This window comes from Apis laboriosa, unplaced genomic scaffold (assembly GCF_014066325.1).
Source record: "Apis laboriosa isolate Shangri-la unplaced genomic scaffold, ASM1406632v1 scaffold40_cov151, whole genome shotgun sequence".
NCBI lineage: Eukaryota > Metazoa > Arthropoda > Insecta > Hymenoptera > Apidae > Apis > Apis laboriosa.
Window position 1 is genome coordinate 1,806,764 of NW_025223180.1, and position 26,561 is coordinate 1,833,324.

The window sequence follows — 26,561 nt, forward strand, 5'->3', positions numbered from 1 at the left end:
TTAAAAAAAAAAAAAAAAAAAAAAATTCGTCTATCTATTTATTTAACATGTCGAAATACCTTTCGAATATATCTTCTGTGTTATACGTGTGTTAATGCAATTATATTCGAACACACGTCCGTTATCCAAACATTCTCCTGTTTGAATGTTTCACTATCCAAACGTATTATTATCCAAGCAATATATTTCCTTCGTTGATTAATATGAAATTGATATACCCATAACACGGTTATCCGAACAATTAACATTTAAACTATTCCTACTATTTTCCAATATTCCACCGTCGAAACATTCCATTCATTGTATACGAATAGTACCCCACGTTGCTTTAAGCATAAATTTAATTATTGAGATGAGGGAAGAAAAATTATTAATCTCGTTTAAAGATTAAAATGAAAATGAAAATAGAAACGGAGTGTAATTCAATCAAGTTTGACGAATTTTATATTTTCAATATTTTAATTATATATTTTAATTATTATTATTATTATTATTATTATTATCGATAATGAAATTGTTAAAATTAATTAAAAAATATACAAAGTAGTAGCACGCGCCTATTTTCCTTTATTTGGGGATTATAGAAGAAAATTTCGATAAGAGAATTTCTTCCTTTCCTCTCCAAGTTTGATCAAAAAAATAGAAATAATATATCGATCTATTCTACACGCGAAAATAATCTTCCGTTTTATTTAAGCATAATTAAAAGTTTTTTGCGAAAAAACTGGACCGTTCGCAAGTTAGTTTTGCGAATCTTTAGGTCCGATGATTATTTTCTATTTCGTATACAAATATTTCTGAATAGATTTCTCCTGCTGTGCGAAATTACCGCATTCCCTCTCCCCCACTTCCCTCAAGAATAAACGAAAAGTTTCATTTCCTTCCTTCCTTCCTCCATTTTCCATGAAATTAATTAAAATGATATTTCGAAATTCTGTGAATAATTTTATTAAAATATATAATTAAATATAATTTTAAATATATGTATTTAACTTGAAAAATAATTATCACTTTGCTCCAAACTTTTCACCACTTGTATATCAAAAAAATTGTACATATGTATTTAGGCTCTGCAAGCTTAACGCGAATAAACGATATCGTAAATACGTTAATGAACAAACAGTGGAGGGGGATGAGGGATGTTTCAAGACGAAATGTTATCATGATCGTGAAAGTAAAGGCGGTAAATGGAAGCACGAATCGTGAAAAGAAACATGAAGAACAAGGGAGGGGAAGGAAAAAGGGTGGAACGAGAGAATGGGGAGGAAAAATGGATGAGAGGAAATGGTGAAAAGTTCACGGAGTAAGGAACTGGGCCAACCGATGACCTTCTTGCAATAAGTAACCAGAGTGACACACGTCGTCGTGAAGAGATTATAATTCCCCAACGAGCCCTCTGAAATATTCATCAAGAATAGGTGACGAAAAGGTGAACCCGATTGATCGTTAATCCTGCAAAGTTGAACAAATGGGGTCGTCGACGAGATATCTCGTTCGAAAAAACAATGATTATTTTTTTTTTCTATATATATATATATATATACAATCTCGAACAGACGAGATTTGACGAGAATTTATGAACTCGTTTCCTTCTTTTGAATTAAATAAAAAAAAAAATTGCGGAACATTTGCGGGGATTATGTGTTCGAATGAAGAGATAAAAGTTTTGGAGAAGAAAAATCGGTCGTTGTACAAGTTTTAGACGATTTCGCGTTCGAATAACCATTCGAGGTTGAAGTGAAATGGAACGTGAACGATGAATTGTATTCCCGTATATAGAATACACGACGATGGTATCCGGCGGAACAGAATATTTCAAAGAAACAGCAATTTCACACATGATTTTATGAAACATTACCCTGCCAACTCCGTTTTATTTTGCTTTCTTCATCCTCTTTCTATTCATCGTAAACGATGAACGGGGAGATTAGTAAAAATATACAATGATCTTCATATTTTTTACGAATACAACGAACGATCTTAAAACATAATTAATTATTCATTTCACTTTTGTATAAATCTATTTTTTCCATATCAAAAATGTTTATATTATTCGAGTTTATATTATATGTATTATATGATGCCACGTTTTCACATATATTTCGTGCTTTCGTCGTTTCGAAAATATTCGACGAAATCGAATAATGAATCTGTATCAAAGAAAATAACAAGCAAGTAGTTGATCAAGAAATACGGATTAAATTTTACTGCTACACTAACACAGAGATATATCTGATGGAAACGTGCTCTCGCTGAAACGTTGGAATCGTTTTCCAAAAGGACAGGATTCGCCTGAAAAGAGAAACCTTTGATCGAAATACGATTCACTATCGCTAATATCGCTTGCTAAATAAGCGCTTTTGAAGAACACAATTCGAATATATATATATATAGTAATGAAAAAAATCAGAGAGATTTAATTAAACGTTTCCTTTTAATTTTACATTATATAAAAAAGAAGGACTCTTTCTCTTGTCTCTTGCGAACACTTGTCTGTTATACGTATTTTCGATCGACTTGAATACACTTGACGGCAAAGGTGATACCGTAGCCACCTTGTAGTGGCTAAAATGTCGTGATATCGATGCGTTAAGATGTCAATATGTCAATGGCGACATTGTTCGACGAGCCGTTCGACTTTATATATATATATATACCTAAAACTCGGAGAGCAATGCTTGTATAAACTTTCCGTTAATTTACGAAAATGAGAAAGTGTCAATCTGTCAACGCGTCAATGGTATTTTACATTATCGAAAGCGGAGGTTAAAGGCTGGCTTTAAATCGTTTAAAAATCATGCACACGTCCAATTATCGGGTCGGGTGAGGGAGGGAGGACTTTACTTTACGGGGCATCGAAAACAAGGTAGTAAATTGCAGTTCAATTTACATCGAAGCTTTTCGAGAAATTTTACGAGACCTGACACCGTGAATTGGCTGTTAACCCGGAAAAATACAAATTTATCTACTTTATTCCATGGGAACGAATTCATCTGGTTTCATCCCATCAGCGAGACACCGTTACGCTGTTTTTCCTTCCTTTCGTTAATTAATTCACTCTTTCGCAAACGTTGATCCATCACACACCTTCGATCCATCGGATACGTATTCGACGAGGAAAAAAACGTTTCTCGTTTGTCAATCCATCGCTCCATTTGCTCGAGTCGAAGGCGAAACTCTTCCTCCTCCTCCTCCTCCGTCTGTTTGCCCTCTGACGTGTTAAATCTTGCTCGAGTGACCACGCCATTTTGATTAGAGTAGAAGAATACACAACCCTGATGGTGATTCCTGGTATTCCACCACGTAATGGTACTGCGTAACGGCGTATAAACGTTCCACGAATAGCCTGCGCCCGGTCAAATGTCGACCAACCAATCATTCACTCGAGCTAAAAATACTGGAAAGGATCGTGTTCGGGTCCACCCACGCGGGATCCTGAATGTATAGGGGAGGGGGGAGGGATTGGATTTCAAAGGAGCGATTCTACGAGGCGGACACGTAGAATCACGTGGATATTTCCGGGAGGCGATGAAAAAAAGAGGGGAGAAAGGAGAAGAGTTGTGCTCTCTCCTCAGTATTTCTCGTCGAAGGGAGGGGAGAGAAATCGTGAGAGAGAGATGAAAGAGGTGGCATCCACAGCCGCGGAGTTTATTATTAAGAAAGGGGGCGAGGAAGAATCGGGGCGGGAATAGGTACAAATACGTTCGTTTCTCGCTCCTTTATTCACCGTCACCTGTCATCGATGCTCTTGCAGAAATTGCTCGCCAACAATGGAAAACGTTCCGCTGCAATTTGCATCGCGATTACGTATACAGCAAAAGCAAGGAGAAGAGAAAAGAAGTGTGCGAATTTTTCTCGATCCTTTTCATTGTCATCGATGCTGTTGGAAAAATTGCTGGCCAACGATAAAAATCGTTTCGCCGCCAAAGAAATAGAGAGAGGAAAGGTGGTGATGATTTCACGGAGGCACGGATTCGTGCACGACTTGTGAATGAATTTTCCTTCATCCTTGTCATCGATGCTTCCGAATTGTTCGTTCGACAATAGAAACGTTCCACTGCGGCGACCAAAAAGATCGAAAATTCATGCTTCTTAATGGATTCGAAAGCAAGGATGTAACGATAACCCACGATTTATAATATCTGTGAATATTAAAAATTTTTCTTGTCAAGCTTCCTCGTTCGTGTCATCGATGCTCTTGCGGAAATTTCCAACAATGGAAAACGTTCCATTGCAATTTGCATCGCGATTATTTAGCAAAAGAGAAAAGAAAGATTTTCTCCTCAATTTTTTACACACGATTTTCAACGTTACGAATTTTTTCTCGCTCCTTTTCACTGTCTTCGATCAAGAAATCAAGAGAGAGAAGGGTGATTCTCTCCCCAAGACTCGATGCACTAAGTCTGTGAACTTTGTGAATTTTCCTCGCTTCTTTTCACCATCCTTGTCATCGATGCTTCTGAATCATTCGCCAACGTTCCACCATGGTCCGATCACCTAAGATAAAAAGATCGAGAGAGAGAGGAAAGGACAATTCTCTCATCAGTGATGTGACGATAACGTAACGATCTTAAAAATTTTCGTCATCCCTGTGTTCGATGCTCTTGAATAATAGAAACGTTCCATCGCGATTACTTAACAAATAACTCGAGGCCTTCATATCTGTTAGTAATTTGTAACATCGATTACACTCCCGATATGAAAATCGTCGATCATCGAGTGTTTCGTTTGCTCGTACGCAGAAAAATTTAGTTTAGCCGCTTTTTTAGACGAAAGAAAGAAAAGAAAAAAAAAAAGGAAATCAGCGCACTGTTTACCGTTCGACTCGCGAAGAAGGTTCTCCCGCGTGCAAAGGGGAGAACAAATTCCGCGAAGTGCGGAATGGAAACCGTTTGCTCTGCTTTCGACCGGAAAACTCCCGTCCTCCCGGATTAGTTTGCGTTTTCGAGATTGTAAAGTTCGAGTTATACCACCCTCGTGTAACTCCGTTACACGTATCCGTTCCAAAGGAGGCGGCCTCTCCTCGTGCAACAATCGAGGACTAATCTCCTACCGCGTTTCCCCGATACTTTTTCAACCACTCGTTAACTCGCCACCGAGTTTTCGAGGCCCGGAGAGGTCGAAAAAAAAAAAAAAATGAAAAAGGAAACCTCTGCGAAACGTAGCCGTTTTTTTATTTCCCTACGTTCTTTCAACCGTGCTCGAAAGCCAAGAAATAACGGATATAATTTTCTCATAGTTTCTCTTTATTTTTTGCCTACTAATAAGCTTAATAAGCTAGGATAAGTAGGATTAGAGATTTTGAATTGTTTCTACTTTTATTGATAAATTGATAAATTCGTTATTTTTAACGAAAGTTGAAAATCTTATATCTTACCTTAGGCGTACCTTATATTCAGTACCTTATAGATTTTTATAGCGTATATTTTATAGCCAGTCGAGGAAACGTCACAGAAATATCTGGCATCTATTTTCGCAAAGTGTTCGACACAAAAGGTCGCGCTGTAGAATAAGATAAGAACGAAATAAGATAAGAAAAATCGGGGGAGGAAACGTCGTGTGTGATACGGCCGAGTTGATAAATTTGAATAAAAAAAATACATACGCTGGAGAGAATACGAAAGGAGGGAATAATATTTTGGAACGATGGAATTGCGGTAAATCGTGGGGAAGCGTGGAGAGGATAATTCGATTTTCATAAACAAAAGCTGATCGGTAAAGATAATACCGTGAACGGTTTCGAAAGCTCCTCCGCATCGAAAATTTAAATCGGATCGAGGGGGTAAATCTCGCTTCGAAAAATTCTAACGCGGAAACTTAATCTCGAGCGTAACCCCGTATCCGCCCGTAAACTTTCCTACGTGACGATAAAAACGTAAGGAAAAATTTCCATCCGAGGAATCTAGCAGACCCTTAACGCGCGACGAGCTCGGCACGCGATTTCCATCGGCGATAAAAATCGGAGAAAAAATTACGCGCGGAAAATTACGAAAAGAATAATTCGCTAATTAAATTGTAAATCCACGTAATAACGCGCCTCTCTAATCTTCTCTCGGTTATATATTTCTTATTCGAAAAATAAAGGATATTTTTTCACGAGTTGATCGAAATATAATCTTTTTTTTTTTTTTTTTTTATGCCTAGCTTCTCCCCTGGTTCGTTCCCTTTATCATTTTATTTTCCCTCGTTATATTTTATATGGTTATAATTAATAAACATTTTGTAACGCAATGGAACACGCTCGAACGAGTGCAAAGGAAATATATGTAAAGAAATTAGAATAATAAATATTTCGATAATTTTTCATTATATAGTTTAAATGAAAAATATTTGAAAAAATGATGTATTCGAAATTCGTGATTTTATAATGTTCGATGAGTCGATGTATTTTGGACCAATTAATTGGGATTAAATTGGTTGTTATTTTTTTTTTTCGATAAAATTCGATACAAATTTTACATTATAGCAGGAAACGAATGCACGCACGAAGTAAAATTTTTAGCAATAAAAATAAATAATCCTTTGAGGATCTTAATAACCGTTCCGTTTTATATAAAACAAGGGATGAATATAGGCCAACAGGAAGTTTATGCTACCAAATTAAAAAGATTCGCGATATAATTGCAAAATAGAATCTTCACCTGATTCGTAATTTGTGATTGTGTTGTTTTTCAACGCATCTTTTTCAACCAATGTTACACATTTAAATATATTAGAAATTAAATTTTCGCTTGCCATATCATACGATATGTATCGCGAAAAGCTCTCGATTCTGTTTGCGGATATCCATATCACATGCAAAACTTCATTTATCAAGAACAAAGCTGCCTTTTACATTGTATACACCAAATCGTTCACAGATCATTAGACACTCTAGATACACTTGGAATAGAATTGAGAACATTATAAATTCTAATACAAATCTATCGAATCATAAAATGGTCGAATATTTGTTTCGAGATATGTACAACGATTTTATACAAATTTATCATTATCACGATAAAATAATAGATAAATCTAAATTATGGAATAAATTATGTTTCGTCGTTTACGTCAACATAATTCGATATTTTAATAAACGTCACGTTGAAAACGGACAAAATATCTGATTAGTGGCATCGAAATCTTTACCGACCATTTCAAGTGACCGTTATAAATCGTGCAAAGTGCATTGATATTCATCAATACTGCGAATAAAAAAAAAAAAAAAAAAAAGAACAACCACTCGCGAATTATTAATTTATTCTTTATTTAACTCGCCAACACGACCTGTTACACGCGTCGCGCGCATTGATTGCACGCGACACGTCACCCGCATACGTGCCCTCCCGTTAACATTAAAAATAAATATGCACTTTCGCCCTCGCGGTCTTCCATCTCCCTGCTGTGTGTCCGACAACACACAGTAATTTCGCGATATGTATTTTTCGTCGGGACGAACTCGTGCTCGAACGTACGAACCATGGCGAAGGCGATACGGGCCGATAGGAGGCACGAGAGATCGTGGACAGAATGGAACGTTCCCTGGGAATTGGGGGAAATTAGGGGCGGAAATTGGGCGATTAAAACGATGGATCAATTTCATTTGGAAATTACGCGTTGCGCGCGTAATAGTTCACACGGAAAACCGCATTCCGTGGGATCGAAACGTGAACTTTCGAAAGACGGGAAGGGCTCTCGATTCTCCATTGATTAACATCGATTTCACTATTCAAATGGCCGCACGATGAAAAACACACATCGAACCATTTTCAATTATCACATCCATGCGGAAACGTTTTCATTCCGTTGAACAATTTCCAGTCTATTCCGTGGATCGTTGGTATTACCGATCGAAATGCCATTCAATAACGAATATATATAGAAAAAAATTGCTTGATCAATTTCACGCGAATTAATTAACGTACAATCGAGATAGATTTATCTCGGAGAATATATGAAGAGCTGGAATATAAGAGAGAGGTGGAAAGGAAACGAGTGTAAGCGGTGTGCGGATCGAAGAGGAGGGATGGAAAGGCGCGAAAGCGGTTTTAAGAGAAGTGGCGGAATGACCAACCTGTTACTTGAAAGCTGCGGAAACTTCCGAGCGGGGAAGTGCGTGCGTTCTTTCAGCTGCCCCTCCGGATGGATACACGTGCTCCCGTATATATTCCACGAACGTACGTGACCGAGTAAGTAGCGATCTAACGTGCGTGTCTTTTGCTCTCTGTCTCTCGACTGTCTCCTTATCGGTGCGCGCGGAAACACACGTTCGTCCTACTCCGTACTTTCGTACCTGCTACGCGTATATACACTGTATAACGTACATGTATATATATATATATATACATACATACATACATAGATATATATATATATATGTATATACGTGTCTCTATATACGTGTGTATCAATTCCAAGGTACAAGATGTGCCTTGTATATACGCGTTTCTCGGTGGCTGGAAAAAGAGACGGTGCGCATGCCCGCGTTATTAGAACGCGAAAAGGAAAACTCGCGGCGTAACAAGTCCGACTCTTGACGGAGGATGGGGGAAAGAAAAAAAAAAGTAGAATCACCGCGATATCGAGAGCGACGATATCGTCGGGCAGGCTGCCCGGCTTGCACTGCCCGGGTCTCCTGTTTCTCCCACCGAGCGAACCACTCGCCCCTCCGATCTCTCCCGTCTCTCCCGGCTCTCCTGCCTCTCCTGCCTCTCCTGTCTTCTCCCTCGCGCTCTCCTTACACCCCCTCCCACCCCTCCAACGCCACTGCGAGCGCGCCTGCCGAAAAAGCTCGCCTATTCCACCTTCACCCCACCTTTCACCCCTTTTCATATACTCCTTTTTCCGCCCTCTCCTCCATCCCCAATCTCTTCGTCCTTTTCACTCCTTCGACCTTTCCAACATTTATTCTCTCTCTCTCTCTCTCTCTTTCTCCTTTTCCTCGCCACCAGCCAGCGCGACTTCCACTCGCAGACTTTCTGTTCGCGATCTCTTCCAACCCATCCCGAACGAGCGATGGTGTCCCTCGTCCTTCTCGTCGATCCTCGCTCCCTCTTTCTTCCCATTCTCTTCGCGTCCCACGTCGCGACGACGAGAGACAACGAGCTCAAGGCGCAAGCTCGTCCTTCGTCGTCTCCTGCGACGAAAGGGAAAGAAGGGAAAGAAGAATCTCGTGTCGGGCTAAATTCACCAGGAGGAATATCCTCCATTGGAAGGTGGGCCCAAGGGAACCCCGACGACGGGGGAGACGCTCCTTCCCTTATTCGCGCGCGTTTTCACGCACGTGGATGGAACGCAGGGGGATTGAAATGAGATCGTCGACGTACCGAGCAACTCTCCGCGGAGCATCGCGATTCTGGAGGGGGAGGAAGATGTTTCGAAATTTTCTTCCTCTTCCGGGATTTGATCGATGATGAAGAAAGGAAGAGCGGGATAATCGTTGCTTCCTCGAAAACGAATCGTTTGAAAGGGAAATGTTTGAAAGGGAAACGCGTCAGAGGTATTGGAAAGAGAGAGTTTTACTTATTAGCTGTTTTAAACGATTGTTACGAGATACGAGAATGTGGCGTATCGTCGATGAACGGTTACGAGATTATTATCGATCGATTCGCATACCTCCTCTCGAAATAAAATTTCCCATCGAAAGCTTAACTCGAATTCGTTGTCTTCACTCTCTTTATATACCTATATATTAATATTTCAAACTCTCTTCTGATTTTTGAAAAAGAAGGAAAAATTGATGACGCGAAAAAAAATTCTTTGCACTTTGATGCATTTTCATCGCAATATCGTTCCTCTCGAAATTGACTTCTTCGCTTTTCTTCTCGTGTATCAGCGAAAAAACGAATAAGGGAACGTAGGTCAAAGGGACAAAAGGAGACAAAAGGCTGCATCTCAGGAGTCAATTGACTGGAAAGTTCTAGCAATGAAACCGGGTAAAGATAAATGCGTGAAAAACAACGCATGAAATAGGATTTTTAGTAACGTTATTGCAAAAATAAAAATTTACGAATACATTACATGTATACGGAAATCCTAATGGTTGGTGATCATCTTTGTAAATTAATACGTTTCGTATACGTGAAATATTTCTCCGCTATATCAATTTTAAATAATTAACATATTCATCCGTAATAATTCGTCGTGAAAAAAACTTCTTTTAATTTTTTTTCACTTTAAAAAATTTTTCTTTTTCATTGATTTTTGTTTCAGCAACTATGAATGTTTTACCGCAGCATCGAAAAATTAGTATTAATACAAACTTTAGCATTCCGTGGAACGAGTTTAGATAAAGTCGGATGTTTCAATTTACTTTACAATCCATTAAAATAGATAAGCGACGCTGTTAACGTAATGCAACGTTATCAAATATTCAGGTTTCATCAGACGAGTGAGTACACGGACCGCACTTCCGGAGACTCGCTTTGCTAGATCTAACAGACAGAAAATTGCGTTTAAAGGAAAAAAAAAAAAGAATATCATAAACTATGTAAAGTATTTTATTACAAATCTTAGAATGCTTTCCATGTACTTTAAAAATTTTCATTTTAATATTTAATATTAGTATTAGTATTAATATGCGCAATATGCGTTTTTTCTTTTTCTATAAATTTTACTGATTGATATTCAGAATCGAATACATTTCGAGTTAAAAAGATTTTTGTATTATACAATTATTATTATATGTTATTATTTTTTATGTTAAATAAATAAAGTTCTTTTTAATTCAAAAATTAATATTAAACATATATTCGTAAATAATTTTCCAAGGTATGTCTAAGACATTTAATTTCTTATCTCGATTATTCTCGATTTAGATGGTAGTAGAATCCTTTCAAAATTATCTCTCCTTAAAAAACGCACGCACAACTTGGGACAGCTTATACTTAAATTCTTAATTTTCTAAGCTTTTAACCTCTTCGTTTATCGCCATCTTCAAATTTGCTAATAATCTTTCGATTTTAACCTTTATATTTATTACATTTATTAGTTAATATTTTGATTCATAATTAATAGTTAATTAATAGTTTAACACACAATAAATATTTTGAAAATTTCATGATTATAATTAAGAAAAAAAATATATATATATATATATATACAAATTGTTTATTTTAGATTATCATTCATTATTATACAACATGTAATATATATTAATATTAAAATTTATCTTGATCATTGCTGATCTAGAATATTAACTGTCACTATTTTAGATTACACTATTAATTTTGAAAACATAACTTCATCTTTATTATTTATATTTATTGACATAGAAGAAAAATATTTTTAATAATATTTAAAAATAATATTATTAATTAATTATTATATGCTTATATTTTTTTTTATTTTTATTTTATCTAATCTCTAATTTATACTATTAATATTATTATATTATTATATACTATGCTATATTATACTTTTATATATACACCAATGACGTATGAATTACGCATGCGTTTGGAGTAATTGTACTATATATTATCATTTTAGAATTTTAACTAAAGGTATGATACATTTTATTAATATAATTATTAAATTTATATCTTAAAAAATTTATACATATTTTTTTATATCCTAAATATATAAATACTTATATAATAAATTATATTATATGTGATTTTCAAATTTGAAGAATTACGATACATCATAACCTTAATAAATTTATTAAAAACAAATTTATAAAAAATATTACAATATATATATTTAAATAATTTTAATATTATTAAAATAGATATTTTACAAAAATATATACATATATAATAATTATTTTATAAAGATAAATCAAATTTATAAATGTTATGAGATATATATTTTATGATTATATAACCTTATCTTTTAGGAATAAAAACAAAAGGAAAAGATAATAAAAAAAATAATACAATTACGTATCAAATTATACAAAAAGAGAAGTTTAGAAGATGCAATCTGGTGAATGACAAGATAAATGTTTATTAAATATTATATTATTATAAATGTTCCATTTATTATTTTATTTACAGATGAAAAAGATAGCGAATTTATGCCAAAATTAGATCTTGTACGAGATAAAAATAAACTAAAATATAGTGATTTAATATATATGAAACAAGCAGAAGAAATAGCTATTCAAAAAGCATTGATATATAAAAGAACACGTACAAAATGTACTATAGCAGGAATCTCTATTGCTAGTGTAGCTTTAGGAATTTATTTATATACTATACATGCTGTTAAACAAGAAACTTTCTTAAATGATTTAAATGAACCTGAAAGAATAATTGAAAAAACAAATACAGATACAAATATTGCTTAGAAATATATTTCTAACGTGTAGAATATTATTTTTCATTTTTTAAGTATATTTATTATTTAAGTATAAAACTATAAAACATATAATAAAATATATAATAAAATTCAAATATTGAAATATCATAAAATATACTATATAACTATATTGTATAAAACTATAAATTAGTTAAATTTGTTTTTAGTTCTAAAAAATTAATAAAAAAAAAAAAAATGTCCACTATAAGATTACCACCTTTACCAAATATAAGAGATATATTGAAAATATATCGTTTAAGAGCAATGAAAGAACTTTCACAAAACTTTATTTTAAATCAAAATTTAGCAGATAAAATAATTAAAAAAGCAGGAAATCTTACTGATTCTCATGTATTAGAAATTGGTCCTGGTCCTGGTGCATTGACTCGATCTATTTTAAAATCTCAACCAAAACAATTAATTGTTGTAGAAAAAGATAGAAGATTTGAGCCTACTTTAGAAATGTTGGCAGATGCATTTGCAGCTGTTAATGGTAAAATGGAAATTATCTTTGATGATATTATGAAAATAAATATGAATAATCTTTTTCCTTCAACTGAAATGAAAGCTTGGACGGAAAAAAGTCCAAGAATTAAGTTAATTGGTAACTTACCGTTTAATGTTTCAACACCTCTTATAATAAAATTGTTACATGCAATTAGTGAAAAAAGAGATGCATGGACATTTGGAAAAACTCGAATGACATTAACATTTCAAAAAGAAGTTGCTGAACGTTTAATAGCTCAACCATTAGATGTACAAAGATGTAGATTATCTGTAATGGCACAAACATGGACATATCCAATTTTACATTTTATTATACCAGGTAAATTATTAAACTTTTATTACATAATTTATGAATTTTAATTATATTTCATAAAATTTATTTTACTTTTTCTTACAAAAAATAGGTACAGCCTTTATTCCCAAACCAAAAGTTGATGTTGGCCTTGTAACATTTGTACCTTTAACTGTTCCACGAACAAAACATGAATTTACCATTTTTGAAAAAGTAACACGACACATTTTTAGTTTTCGTCAAAAATACAGTATACGAGGTGTTGAGTAAGTTAATTTATCAAAGACAATTAAATATAATTATGAAATTGTAAAATTAAATGATACAATTTTGAAACTTCACTTTTTAGGACATTATTTCCTCTAGAATACAGAACTGAATTAGCTCAAATGATGTATAAACTTTCTGATTTGAATCCACAAACAAGACCAATAGAATTAACAATAGAAAATATTGATAATCTTATTAGTGTATATAAATATTTATTAGAAAAGCATCCAGATATAAAATTATATGATTATCGTGCATCTCGACATATAGTATCATTATCTGATTCAAAAGATCTAGAGATCGTAGAGTGTGTAGATTAAATTTTGAGTAATAAATGAGTTTCTGTTTAATATAAAATAATGTAATAAATAGTACATATAATATTTGGTATCTTAATTAATCATGATTAAACCAGTCTATATAATATGATTATATTTGAAACTATGAAACATATAAAAATTTTGAATTAAGTAAAATATAAAATTTTTACATATTTTATTTGTAAATAATATATTAATATTATATGAGGTATTTTATAAAATTTATCTATACTTATAGAAAACTTTAAGTTACATCATTTAAGTATAATCTAAATAAGTTTTCTCTTTTTTGATGATACATTTATTTCTATTATTCTATTCGCATATATATATATATATATATATATTTATTATTACTTAATATATGAACATTGCACTATCTCTAAATCAGTTTATATATGAAAATATTATTTGAATGTTATATCATTTATGTTGTGAAAATTTTTTATATTATAGTAACTAAGTTTTATTTTATAACATAAACAAAACAATATTCAAACAACTTTTTTCATATGATACAATTAATTATTTTTGTTTTATATTGTTAAAAATTAATGAAAAATTATTAATTATATATTTATAGATAAAATCTTATAACAATAATCTATACTGTTTTTTTTTTTCACATATATGAATATTGTGATCTTAAAAAATAAAATGAATTTATAAATTATGTAATATTTATATTACTATTAATAACTATATATGTTATAAATATTTTTAAGAAAATTTGTTTTATTTGCTAGTCTCGTTATCATAACATTTATTTCAATTTCATAGTTTGTTATCAATTTCAAGTTCATAACTATTAAAAATGATTTAAAAACTGTTAATATTTCAAATATATTTATAATTGTAACATTTCATATATTTTTTAACTCACAAAGATATCAATTAATTTATAAATGCAATTACAATAAATTCGATTATATATTTTTAATCGTAAAAAAATTAAAAATCATAAATTACAGTAAAATATATTAATTTCAATTTCAAGTTACTTGTACGAGACCAGCTCTTTACATGTACTTTGTATATAAGTATATTGCTTGAAAATAGAATATAAGATGTAAATAATAATATACAAGATATTGCATTTTGAATTAATGAATGTATATATAATGTTTATAATGTATGTATTGTAAAGATACAGATAAACGAAGACACTAAGGGGAAAGAAATATATGAATCACTCTTCTAAATCTAAATCTTCTAATTCTTCTTCTAAACCTTCTAAATCTTCCTCTTTAAACAAATTTTCATTAATTGCTAATGCAGTTGCACCTTCACCTATTGTAACTATCATAAAAGTATAAATAAAATTATTATTATTCTGAGAATGTCATTCTAAAACAATAAATATATTTTTTAAATACCTGTGGAATTCTCATTTGTAACTTTATTATTTTTCAATCGATCTGCACCAGCTACAGTTATTCCAGAAGTATCAATTTCACTAGCTTCAAGTGCAAGTCTATCCATATCAAGTTCTCTATATTCAACTTTTTCTTCTGCTTCATCTTCTTCACGAACATAACTAGATATTGCTTCATCTCCATCATCAATGCCTAAAATTATTTTCAGAATAAATTGTATATTTATAATAACATAAATTACATAATATGTAAAGTAATAAAAAAGTACCATCTCCAGCTGCAAGTTCAGGATTGAAATAAAACATTTCTCTTCCGGATATGCCGACTTGACGTCCAGCTTTATAATCATTTCGTCTTTTTTCTTCATCTTTCAATGCCTGTTCTTTTTTCTCTTTTAGTTTTCTTTTTTTCCATGCCAAAAATGTCTCCAATGTTATTTTAGTCTACGAAAACATTTAATCAATTATTATGTATTTTGCAAAAATGTTAAATACTTTAATAAAAAATAATTTTATAAATTATTATATATATATATTATAAATATATATATATATTTATTTATACTTGATTTGGTCCTAAATTAGCTCGTTCTGTTTCAATTAAATCTTCTAAAGAAATTTCATCTTTTTTATCTTCTTTCTTCTTATCTTTTTTAAGAACAAAACCAGGTGGTAATGCATGCCTATAAATACATTTTTGTCCGGATGGACATTCCCAAAACCAACCATATTTTGATTTTTCAACTGCTTCTAAGAAATGTTTACAAATCTAAAATTTAAAAAATATTAAATATTGTTTTTATATAAATGAAATTAAAATATTACAATGAACTTCAACTCACAATATCTGTAGTAGGACGATTACCACTGCCATGCTTCTTTTCAACAACTTCTTTCAATTTATCTTCATCCCATTTATCCATTGTATCAGTTTCCTTATCATCATCTCTCATATCACAATATAATGAACGTTTTTCTGCTTTTCTCTCTACACTCAAATCATGAGAAAATTTGCATTTATCACCTTTTGTACATTGTCCTTGTTTAAAGAATGCACATACTACCGATTTAGGATCAGTTCCTAAAAAATTTAAATAAATATATTAAATTTTATATTTATATCTGCATAGTAAAATAAATTGCAATCATGAAAAATTTAAAATAATAATTTATATATATATAATATATTTAAATAATTGTTGATCTCACATCTTATAATTAACTGTTGCAATTTCAGTTAATACCTTTATCTATTTTTTGTGATTGTACAGGTTTAAATATGAGCGCTAATTCTTTCTGCTCCTTTAATTTTTTTTCTTTTTCAAGTTTTTTAATATTAGGATCTTCTAATTTTCGTGGATTAACACCACCTGATTTTACTTGTTTTTCTACTTGTTGAATAAATTTTTGTTGTTTGGCACCTTTTTTGTTTTTTATACCAAAAGTCTTATCCTACAAAAAATAGACGATATTATGAAAAAGTTTAAAAAGTAACAAATCTCGATAAATATACATGTTTAAAATTTAGTGTGATATTTTAAGGTTAGAAAGAATATTTAAATATACCTCGATAACTTTTTCTTTTTTCTTTTGTTCCGCTTTTTTACTAGGAGCAGGTGTCTTTTTAGGTGGCATTTCATTCACTTATCGATATTTACAAATATCAAAAGCAGAAAATTTATTAACAAAATTTACAAGTGAACAGAAATTTACTTTTGGATCATAGAACCACAGTCAAGATATAGAATAGACCTACCTACCATCTTATGAGATTTCTCTCATGTTCTGAATTATCGATCGTGCAAAAAATCAAACTATTTGATATACCCTGATTGAATATCATATATAAGAATATATCTTGAGAGCTTATCGTCATAGAGATACATTATAAAGTCGAAAATGTAACAGATAAATGTTTATATTTTTTTTATTAAAAATTAAAATATTTTGAAAGAGAAATAATAAGAGTAAGTTCAGTTGATATCACATACTTCATTTGTATCAAATGTTAAAATGTCAAACGTTAATATAGACAAGAAGAATAAATAATAGAAGAAAAATAGAGATAGATTAAAAATATAGAAATCAACACCATCTTCAGAATGAAATAAATAAAATACAGTGAACAAGAATAGCAAATAGCAGAAGAAAAATAGAAATAGAATAAAAAATTTATTTTTGGCGGCATTTCTCGAGTGCTGAAAATATCTTTTTCAAAATATGTCTTTAAAATGAAATCATGAGAATTGAAAATCAACGCTATTTCTGGAGTATTATTCGAAAGATGGCACTAACAGTTTTTAATCTATTTACTCTTCTTGTTTATTTTTTTTTAATGAAACCATTTTATAAATTAAATAAATATTTTGAAATTACTTTTTTATTTTTTTAATCTTAATATAAATATATAATAATTGATTAAGATAAAAATATTTAATAATTTACAATATAAATATATTTTCATACAATTATGAACAATTTTTTAAATTGAATTTATTAGAAATTTAATATATTAGAATTTATTATATTATTGTTTCATTTTATTCGTATCATTCAATTGTAGAAATATAAAGCATACATCATATATTTTTGAAATTAAACGATGATAAAATATTTAATTCATTTGAAAAATCATAATGTAGCGCTAGTATCGAAATCTACTTTTATAGAAACTTTCTGTTCAATCTATTCTACATTCTTTGACATTAACGTGGAGCGTGGTCGCTTGATCGGCTCCATTTTTATCTTTAGATTGTGGTTAGAACCGCTTTCGTTCGATTTTTCTTAAAAAACGAAATGGCGAAATTTGATTTGACATCGCGTATAGGTCAATATCTTGATCGACATTTAGTTTTTCCACTTTTAGAGTTCTTATCTGCGAAACAGGTATAATAAAATAAAAAAATATTTTTGCTTTAGATAGTTTGGTTATAATGCACTTGTGCTTTCCAGATTTACGATGAAGACGAGTTATTACAAGCTAAGCTCGATATTCTTAGCAAAACAAATATGATAGATTATACAATTGATATTCGAAAACAACTTTATCCTAATTTGGAGGTGCCTGAGGTATAAATAATTATAAATTATAGTATATAATATGTGTTTGTAATTAACAAATATGATTGAGAAATTTAAATCATAGGAATTAAAAGCTCGTCGTGCAGATGTATTACAAGAACTTAGTATTTTACAAAATAACGTGTCTGTTGTTGTGGCACTTATGAATAATGAGGAAGTCATGAAAAAAATGGAAAATATGAGAGATTCTAAAGCATTAAATAATTATCTTACTCAAGAATCTGATGTAAGTGAATAAAGTAAAAATTTATATATCAATATATTTTTGTGTAATTATATATAATTATACACAATATAGTAATAATTTTATTTAACTAATATCATGTTTTTATATGATATTATATGATATTATATAATATAATAATTTTTATAAAAATTTATTCATTATATATGCTTTTATAGTTCAGAGTGGAAATGATGGATAGTTTTGTGAAATTAGCAAAATATCGTTATGAATGTGGCAATTACTCTGTTTCTACATCATATTTGTATTTTTATATGCTTATAATGCCACCAACTGATAAGGTATTTATATATATATAAATATTTTATATAAATTTAATATATAGAATATATAAAATATAGAATAATTTATAAATTTGATTCATTTTTATAATAATGTGGTATTTATAATTTTTAGAATTATTTAAATGTACTTTGGGGTAAATTAGCATCAGAAATTTTAGTGCAAAATTGGGAAACTGCGTTAGAAGATGTAAACAAATTGAGAGAATACATTGATAGTAATGTGATAGGAAATTCTCTTCAAGTATTACAACAAAGAACATGGCTTATTCATTGGAGTTTATTTGTATTTTTTAATCATGTGAAAGGCAGAGATTTAATTGTAGAAATGTTTCTTTATAGACCACAGTATGTTAATTTTTTTTAAATATTCTTAAAATAATATAGTAAGTATAATAAAACATTTATTATATTACAGTTACTTAAATGCAATTCAAACAATGTGTCCTCATATATTGAGATATTTAGCAGCAGCTGTCATTGTTAATCGTTCTAGACGATCTATATTAAAAGATCTTGTAAAAGTAATACAACAGGTTTGTGACTAATTTAATGATAAAATGTTATTTAATTAACAAAATTTCGATTTTATACAATCTTAAGATCTAATAATTATTCTATTTATTGTACTTATTAATAGGAATCTTATACATATCGTGATCCCATTACGGAATTTCTAGAACATTTATATGTCAATTTTGATTTTGATGGAGCAAGACAAAAATTACAAGAATGTCAAACAGTTGTGTTCAACGATTTTTTCTTGATTGCATTATTGAGTGAATTTGTAGAAAATGCTCGTTTAATGATCTTTGAAACATTCTGTAGAATACATCAATGTATAAGTATTGGGTATATAATAATTTTACATCTAATTTTATAATTAATAAAATTAATAAAAAAGAATAATGAAACATATTTTTTAAATTTTTTAATATATTTTTATATACAGAATGCTTGCAGAAAAACTTAATATGAAAGCAGATGTAGCAGAATGCTGGATTGTCAATCTAATCCGTAATGCACGATTAGATGCCAAAATAGATAGCAAATTAGGACATGTTGTAATGGGTGGACAACCTGCATCACCTTATCAACAGCTAGTTGAAAAAATTGAAACCTTAAGTGTTCGTAGTGAAGCATTAGAAAATTTAATTGAACGGAAATTAAAAGCTAAGAATCAAGATCCTGTAAGTATAGTGTGGAACTAACTAAGGTCAGTATCATTCACAATCATTTTCGAGCATTAATAAATTTTTTTGTCATCTAATTAACTTAAATAATTAAAACTTTCTTCAATAAAAAATAATATTTACATTAAAAAATTTATTAAGATATTACTAAATCATTATTTACTTTTTAATCATTAATCATAATTTTTTTAACAATTACATCATATTTATCATAAATTTCATTCTCTTATAAAAGTTATTATATATTATATAAAAGCATTCTCATCGAAAAGTTATATTATAATATTATATTATAATATAACATACTAATATTTAATCAACTTAATTAATTAACTTTTTAAAATTAAATTTATTTAAAAAATATAATGTGTTCATATTATACTCTATACAATTCAATTACAATCGTATTATATTCTATAAATATAAGATATTTTTCATTAATCAAATCATTCATATATATATGAATCAAAAGCATATAAAATTTTCAGATTTCAAATGTAATTTGAAAAAATGTAATGAAATTTGTATTATTTAAATGTAAATGAAATTTAATTTTTTTATTTTATATACATCGTAACAAAGTTTTATTTTTTTATAGTATCAAAGCTCATGGAACTTGGACTTATGACATCACGATGTAATATGCAAGGACATTAACTAACAAGGCATTTAACTCAAACTGTAAGCAGAACATCTGACAGTGAAATAATTCAATTCTATATAAGTAAGTTAAAGACAGAGTTATATTGTAAAATGAATATATTTTTATTCAAACTCTTTTTTAAAAAAATTAAATTGAATGAATAAAAATATATTTGTGGAAAAATTGTATAAATATACGTATATGTATATTATTACATGAAAATTATTATACTTTTTGTAATATGTATTTATACATTTCATTATAAGAAATGTATAAAAAGAAAGTACATATAATTCGATACTTTTTTCAACATTTCTAATTTCGAATATTTGTAAGCAGTAATTCTAACAAAAAGATTTTTTTTTAACTTAAAAAAATACATACTTTATTTGCTATGCAATAATCTAGAGAAATTAGAAATCAATTTTTTTAAAATAAATAAAAATTAAAAAATATAAATTTATTATTTAAAAAATTAAATATAAATTCTTTATGAAAAATTTCAATTAATTTGTATGAAAATAGTTTCTAACATATAGCCTTAAATCATAATATCAACAATATTATTTATTCCTTCGTAAAAACATATATGAACATAAAATACTGTATATTTGATAAAATGTAATTTTATAATTTAATAACAGATATTTTATGCGATAGATATAAAAAAGATATAATTAATGAATATTGCCATAAATCATCATGATTTGTTTATTTCATCATTAATAAAAGAATTATTTGCTTCTATCCAAGAATCTTCCATATTGGAAAAACCGAAACTACATCCAGTATAAGAATCTTGATTAATACAATATATTAAAACGCTTTTCCAATATGGATCTTGTGCCAAAAGTTTGGGATTTCCTAAGATAATAACTAAAACACGAGCTCGAGTAACTGCCACATTAAGTCTTCGAGGACAAGCAACAAATCCAAGAGAATGTTTAATATCTTCATTTACAAAATTAGTTGAAGATCGCACAGCTGAAATAATGATAACATTGCGCTCTTGACCTTGAAATCCTTCAACGCTACTAATTTTTGGTAATTCTATATTTAATTCCATGAGTAATTCACGAATTTGAAGAACCTGTATCAAACAACAAATATAATATAAAATGATTTTATAATTATTTTATTTTTATCTTTTTTACCTGTTTTTGATAAGGAGTTATAATTCCAATATCATCGGGTGAAAGACCGCATTTATATAACTTTAACAAATAAAGATATACTTGAGTTGCTTCTTCAGGATTATACCAACTTGGACTATCGTTGTCTTTACAATTTTCACCATTTACACCATGAAAAACTATAGCTGGTGGAATACCTTTTCTTTTTGGTAATTCAGAAGCTAATGTTTGTAAAAGTTTTGCTTCTTTACTTTTTTTAGAAGATATCTAAAAATATTTATTTTAATTATCATTATATTTATAAAAAAATCTAAGTTTATGATATAAATAAATGTACCTGCGCTTTTAATTCAGAATCATAAAATAATGAACTTGATAATTCGAGTATTTCTGGTAAACTTCGATAATTTACAATAAGTTTCGTGACAAGTCGAGGATCATAATGTGTTTCAAATCCATTAGGATCTCTTTGATAAGGAAAATGACGTAACAATCTTAATAAAAATGACTCGTCTAAACCAAAATTTTTTGCTATTCCACTTTGTACAATTGGTCCGAGTTGTAATGGATCGCCTGCGAGAACTACTTGTCCATAATCAGAATGAATAAAATTAAGTGGAATCATAATCTCTGGTTCTGTTGCTTGACCTGCTTCATCAACTAGTACATGTGAAAAATGTCCACGAGGAAAACCCATATTATTTAATATTCCCAATGCAATACAGGTACCAATAGTAATTCTATGGCGTCCAAGTATACTCATAGTACAATTTAATTTTGGTCCTATTCCATTATATTTTATTTTTTCAATTGTTGTTTCATCTGCTAATTCTGCAGTGGCACAGTATGGTAATAATTTATTGGGTATGGAATCATTACCCAAGCAATGATAAGCTATAAGTCGTATCTATAAAAGAAGCAAAGTTTTTTTTCCAAGTTAATAATTATATGTATATAATATATATAATATATATTATATATAGAATATATATAATAACATATATTATAAATACAATAATATATATATATTATTGTATTATATATAGAATTAGTATAGCATGAATACTAATACAAAAAATGATAAAATAATATCAAATTTAATTGTCTTTAAATATATTTATATTTTTATTTATTTTTTATAATTAATCAAACAATAATATAAAAATTTGTTTACTAAAAATTTAAATTGAATCCATTTAAAATTATTATGAAATAAGATTATATAATTTTAATACATACCATATCACCAGGTTTAAGTACACCACTATCTAAAAGTCTTTCTGCTATAAGATTTGCCGAACTATTAGATGGTGTTGCAACTAATAATCGACTTTCAGGTATAATTGATAAAATTTGCAGAATTGTTTCACAAAGAGTAATGGTTTTTCCTGTACCAGGTGGTCCAAAAATCACATAAGGTAATGGTCGTGCATGTCCTTTTAAGATATTTTTTACAGCTTCTTTCTGATAGTAATTTAAATTTTTATTAAACCAATGCAATTTTCGTTTTCGTACTTGCGAAATAATTGGCTGTAATTCAATATTATAAGAAGAATTTGAATCTGGCAATTCATGCATTGCATCTTTAATAACATTCATTTCATCTTTTGTTTTAATATATTCATCTTTTACAATTATATCAGATTTCATTGCTAGATTTTGCTCAATTGGTTCAACATTAAATAATCGTTGTACAACTGACATTTTTGTAAACGATTTTGTTGTACCATTAGATTTATTACTTGTAGATGTAGTACTAGTAGAAGAAGATTCTGATGATACAGAATTCGTCCGTTGATGAGTCTGTTTAAAAATTGAGTTATTTTTTATTTCAAATTCTTCAATATCTAATTGAGATTCTTTTTCTACTACATGAGTAGGAAACAAAAAATTTTGACCAAGACGATGTACAGCCATATTAATTGCATTATGACAACGTTGCATGACAGATTGTGAACATTTAAATGATACTTGACAATCATCATAATTATATTCTTGATGAAATTTGTAATTAAATTTCAAAAAAATTTCCAAATTTGTAATTTTGTGAATAAATCCTTCATATTTTAATTTTCCTATTCCAAATATTAAAATTTAAATTTTATATAGAAAGACTTTTTTTATATAATTTATAATGTAATATATTATGATTTATAAGATTTATATAATTATTTATTAGAATAGATATATAATAATATAATTTTAAAAATTTCATAACATACCTTGAGAACTATCCCATTTGAAAGATACTATAGCTCTATCACCAACCAAAAGAGATGGACGTTTTTCTGCAAGTCCTGGTACTTCCATAACCAAATATTCTCCACAACGTCTCATAATTGTACTATCTATATTATATTGTTGCAAATTTATTGTTTGTGCAATTTCTTCTAAATATAATAATGCATGAAAACGATCTTTATATGATTCAAAACAAAGTCTATTTAATAAACAAGGTATAGCATTTCCTACATCATATTCACTTTCAGTTTGTGATTTTCCTTCATTTATACATTTTGATATTATATCCCAATAATGTTTAGGAACTTTAAATATCATATTTCGTACTTTAATAAATGATGGTGGTTTACATGGACGAATACCTGGAATGTATGTAGCTTCATTCCATTCATCCAAGTTTGATATATAATTGATATTAACATTATTATTTTTACTATATGATTTATTTTTTATAGTTTTAGGTTTAATAGTAATATTAAAAATTCGTCCAATTTCAAAATCTTTAAAATTAAAGATAAATAATTCTTTGCTTATACCAATAAATTTTGCTGTGCACTTAAATATATAAATTAATTTATCAGAGGGATTTAAGATTGTGTTAGGAATAATTGGTTGCATCAAAGTTAATTGAGAATGGGCTTTTTTTATCATAAAACAACCTTTGCACAATACATGAGTAGTATTACCTACATTTTCTACAATAACTGTTACATTTTTTTCTTCTTCTATATTTAAATCAATGTTTATATTATCACTGATAACAATACCACATTTATCTTTTGCAAGTTCATTTAAATTCTTTTTTGATGTAAAGGTATTATATAACATTGGTAATTTCATTTTTTTTATAGAAGTCTATAAAGAATAAATTTATTTTTATTATGTATATATTTTATTTTATTTTAAATATTATTTTTTTATTGTACATAATTTTTCTTATTATTAAATTTAAGCATAGTATAATACTATAATATTAATAAAAATGTTAATTTTTTTAAAATTAAATAGAAATTAATTAAGACACTTATAAAAATGTGTAATTATTTATTATCTAAAATTGTAATTAATAAATTGTGTAATAATTTGTAATAATTATAATTGTAATTATTTATTATCTAAAACAATTTATTCAAAATTTACCTGAATCACTGGAACTACTGTTAATGATCTCCATGTATAAATTCCTTGATCACTCTCAATACTGTCATTTATTACTTTATCACCAACACAAGGAATATAGCCAGTATCACATATCCTTTTATTAAATACAGTATCTTTTCCAATAACACCAATTTCTTTAATTGGGTCAAAAGAAGATACAATTCCAATATTTAACTTAGATCGTAGAGGTTGTATTTTTTTTATCTCCAAAATTTCTCCACTAAAATTATAAGAAATTTCATCAATCTCTACTTCTGATTCTAATTTTAACCAATCTCCAATTACAGGAATAAATTCAGATTGTACTTTGTTTAAATCAACAATAATATTATTAGGTTCTACAATTAATAATCGATTTTTACGTTCTGTAACTTTTCCAATTATACATTTTGTTAATGTTTGAGGTTTAATAACATTTATTTCATTATCCCATGATTCATCTATCACAGAAATAATCTTTTTTATTTTATATCCTGTTCCATGATTGTCTTGCAAAAGCAAATAATAAACTTTATCACCTACTTTTAAGTTATCTATAGAAATATTCACTGTATCACAAATATAAAAATCATCAACTACTACATAATCTGTGTCAATCAAAGTAATATTTCCTATTTTATAATAATTAGCATCTTTATTAAAATATTCATCTTCTTGTATTTCTTTTTCATAAGCATTTTCAATGCGTGCTATAACATTATTTATTTCATCTGATTCATTTTTAATTGATGATTTATTTCCTATAGTATATTTTATAAGTGTATATATAAATGAAAACATATTTAATTTCTACTATTTCTATCCATATACCTATAAATATTTATGTTTGTTATTAATATTTGTATAAACATTATATATCTATAATATATATTTGCAATAATCAACATATACCGATCGATTGGCTGATATCTCCACTCTGTTGCTTTAATATAATCTAATTCTTTTCTTAATGATTGAACACGTTTTAAATGTAACTCTCGAAGTAAACGATCCTGTTGTTTTTGTTCTTGTAACTCAGATTTCATTTGATTCAATATTTTCGAAGTTTGATTTCCAACAGAGGTTAATTCTGAATCTTGGGATTCTGTACCTCTTTGTCCTGGTGAATGACTCAAAGTTCCAGATGACAAAGTAGTAGAATTCATAATTTTATAAATAACATTTCAAATTCACATATGTATTATTTAATAATCTATGAATTACATATATAAAATTTTCCTGAAACGGTATCATTCGTTTACACGAATAAACATGAGAAACGCTTCTTCTTTACTCTATAAATATACGTTTTCTATATTAAATTAAAATTGTAATATTAAAGTATTCTACTTTAAATTATGATAAATTATATATAATTAAAGCAATAAATTTTTAATATAAAAAATGATTAAGAAAATATGAAAATATTTTATTCATATACATAATTAATAATTTTTAATAATCTTATTCAATTTATAAATTGTATTGAATATTTAATTTGTTTCATTATTAATCTTATAATATTATTCTAATTAAAAGCAATGAAAAATATAATG

The 26,561-nt window shown here is 28.7% G+C and overlaps 6 protein-coding genes across 11 annotated transcripts in view; 3 read left to right on the forward strand and 3 right to left on the reverse strand.

The window, feature by feature from the left end:
- LOC122715753 (regulating synaptic membrane exocytosis protein 1) overlaps nucleotides 1-8,584 on the reverse strand; it is a 134,791-nt gene extending 126,207 nt beyond the window's left edge. For 4 of the 5 annotated variants that reach the window (XR_006346901.1, XM_043938183.1, XM_043938181.1 and 1 more), the window contains exons 1-2: nucleotides 8,383-8,510; nucleotides 8,057-8,293 (exon numbers count right to left, since the gene is read on the reverse strand). The gene's annotated coding sequence lies outside the window, so the exon portion shown is untranslated. Of the gene's footprint in view, nucleotides 1-8,056; nucleotides 8,294-8,382; nucleotides 8,511-8,556 lie in introns of those variants that run through there. The other variant, XM_043938182.1, reaches the window with a different exon arrangement.
- A 2,872-nt stretch (nucleotides 8,585-11,456) lies between these two features.
- LOC122715886 (cytochrome c oxidase assembly factor 3, mitochondrial) lies at nucleotides 11,457-12,330 on the forward strand. Its single transcript, XM_043938425.1, has 3 exons — nucleotides 11,457-11,486; nucleotides 11,822-11,910; nucleotides 11,982-12,330. Exons 2-3 carry the CDS (start codon nucleotides 11,901-11,903, stop codon nucleotides 12,272-12,274), a joined length of 303 nt encoding a protein of 100 aa, XP_043794360.1. The 5' UTR covers nucleotides 11,457-11,486; nucleotides 11,822-11,900; the 3' UTR covers nucleotides 12,275-12,330.
- Nucleotides 12,331-12,363: 33 nt separating this feature from the next.
- On the forward strand, nucleotides 12,364-13,737 carry LOC122715855 (dimethyladenosine transferase 1, mitochondrial). Its single transcript, XM_043938379.1, has 3 exons — nucleotides 12,364-13,111; nucleotides 13,197-13,350; nucleotides 13,434-13,737. The coding sequence occupies exons 1-3, from the start codon at nucleotides 12,481-12,483 to the stop codon at nucleotides 13,672-13,674; spliced, it is 1,026 nt and encodes a 341-aa protein (XP_043794314.1). The 5' UTR covers nucleotides 12,364-12,480; the 3' UTR covers nucleotides 13,675-13,737.
- A 1,028-nt stretch (nucleotides 13,738-14,765) lies between these two features.
- LOC122715811 (zinc finger CCCH domain-containing protein 15 homolog) lies at nucleotides 14,766-16,780 on the reverse strand. Its single transcript, XM_043938283.1, has 7 exons — nucleotides 16,616-16,780; nucleotides 16,294-16,501; nucleotides 15,892-16,130; nucleotides 15,615-15,818; nucleotides 15,319-15,493; nucleotides 15,051-15,242; nucleotides 14,766-14,973 (listed from the first exon to the last, which is right to left on the reverse strand). Exons 1-7 carry the CDS (start codon nucleotides 16,682-16,684, stop codon nucleotides 14,864-14,866), a joined length of 1,197 nt encoding a protein of 398 aa, XP_043794218.1. The 5' UTR covers nucleotides 16,685-16,780; the 3' UTR covers nucleotides 14,766-14,863.
- Nucleotides 16,781-17,783: 1,003 nt separating this feature from the next.
- LOC122715824 (eukaryotic translation initiation factor 3 subunit E) lies at nucleotides 17,784-20,709 on the forward strand. 2 transcript variants are annotated; one of them, XM_043938324.1, is made up of 9 exons: nucleotides 17,784-17,935; nucleotides 18,002-18,118; nucleotides 18,195-18,356; nucleotides 18,533-18,655; nucleotides 18,771-19,003; nucleotides 19,074-19,191; nucleotides 19,296-19,507; nucleotides 19,608-19,871; nucleotides 20,447-20,709. In XM_043938324.1, exons 1-8 carry the CDS (start codon nucleotides 17,846-17,848, stop codon nucleotides 19,864-19,866), a joined length of 1,314 nt encoding a protein of 437 aa, XP_043794259.1. In that variant the 5' UTR covers nucleotides 17,784-17,845; the 3' UTR covers nucleotides 19,867-19,871; nucleotides 20,447-20,709. The 2 variants fall into 2 exon arrangements, with proteins under 2 accessions (XP_043794259.1, XP_043794258.1); XM_043938323.1 differs by having other exon boundaries at nucleotides 19,608-19,845.
- A 214-nt stretch (nucleotides 20,710-20,923) lies between these two features.
- LOC122715908 (probable RNA helicase armi) lies at nucleotides 20,924-26,052 on the reverse strand. The gene is made up of 7 exons (XM_043938490.1): nucleotides 25,918-26,052; nucleotides 25,006-25,836; nucleotides 23,847-24,720; nucleotides 22,864-23,699; nucleotides 21,962-22,531; nucleotides 21,646-21,891; nucleotides 20,924-21,581 (listed from the first exon to the last, which is right to left on the reverse strand). The coding sequence occupies exons 2-7, from the start codon at nucleotides 25,804-25,806 to the stop codon at nucleotides 21,192-21,194; spliced, it is 3,717 nt and encodes a 1,238-aa protein (XP_043794425.1). The 5' UTR covers nucleotides 25,807-25,836; nucleotides 25,918-26,052; the 3' UTR covers nucleotides 20,924-21,191.
- Between the last annotated feature and the right edge of the window lie 509 nt (nucleotides 26,053-26,561).

Excerpts from the sequence above, each read along its gene's own strand:
- LOC122715824 (XM_043938323.1), top strand. The coding sequence starts at position 17,846 with ATGGCGAAATTTGATTTGACATCGCGTATAGGTCAATATCTTGATCGA. Across the intron at positions 17,936-18,001 it reads AGTTCTTATCTGCGAAACAG|ATTTACGATGAAGACGAGTT; the intron begins GTATAATAAAAT and ends TGTGCTTTCCAG. Across the intron at positions 19,508-19,607 it reads CATCAATGTATAAGTATTGG|AATGCTTGCAGAAAAACTTA; the intron begins GTATATAATAAT and ends TTTTATATACAG.
- LOC122715908 (XM_043938490.1), bottom strand. The coding sequence starts at position 25,806 with ATGTTTTCATTTATATATACACTTATAAAATATACTATAGGAAATAAA. Across the intron at positions 24,721-25,005 it reads CAGTAGTTCCAGTGATTCAG|ACTTCTATAAAAAAAATGAA; the intron begins GTAAATTTTGAA and ends TATTCTTTATAG. Across the intron at positions 22,532-22,863 it reads TACTTAAACCTGGTGATATG|ATACGACTTATAGCTTATCA; the intron begins GTATGTATTAAA and ends CTTCTTTTATAG.
- LOC122715811 (XM_043938283.1), bottom strand. The coding sequence starts at position 16,684 with ATGCCACCTAAAAAGACACCTGCTCCTAGTAAAAAAGCGGAACAAAAG. Across the intron at positions 15,819-15,891 it reads ATCGTCCTACTACAGATATT|ATTTGTAAACATTTCTTAGA; the intron begins GTGAGTTGAAGT and ends TTTAAATTTTAG. Across the intron at positions 14,974-15,050 it reads TACAAATGAGAATTCCACAG|TTACAATAGGTGAAGGTGCA; the intron begins GTATTTAAAAAA and ends CTTTTATGATAG.
- LOC122715855 (XM_043938379.1), top strand. The coding sequence starts at position 12,481 with ATGTCCACTATAAGATTACCACCTTTACCAAATATAAGAGATATATTG. Across the intron at positions 13,112-13,196 it reads TTTACATTTTATTATACCAG|GTACAGCCTTTATTCCCAAA; the intron begins GTAAATTATTAA and ends TACAAAAAATAG. Across the intron at positions 13,351-13,433 it reads TACAGTATACGAGGTGTTGA|GACATTATTTCCTCTAGAAT; the intron begins GTAAGTTAATTT and ends TTCACTTTTTAG.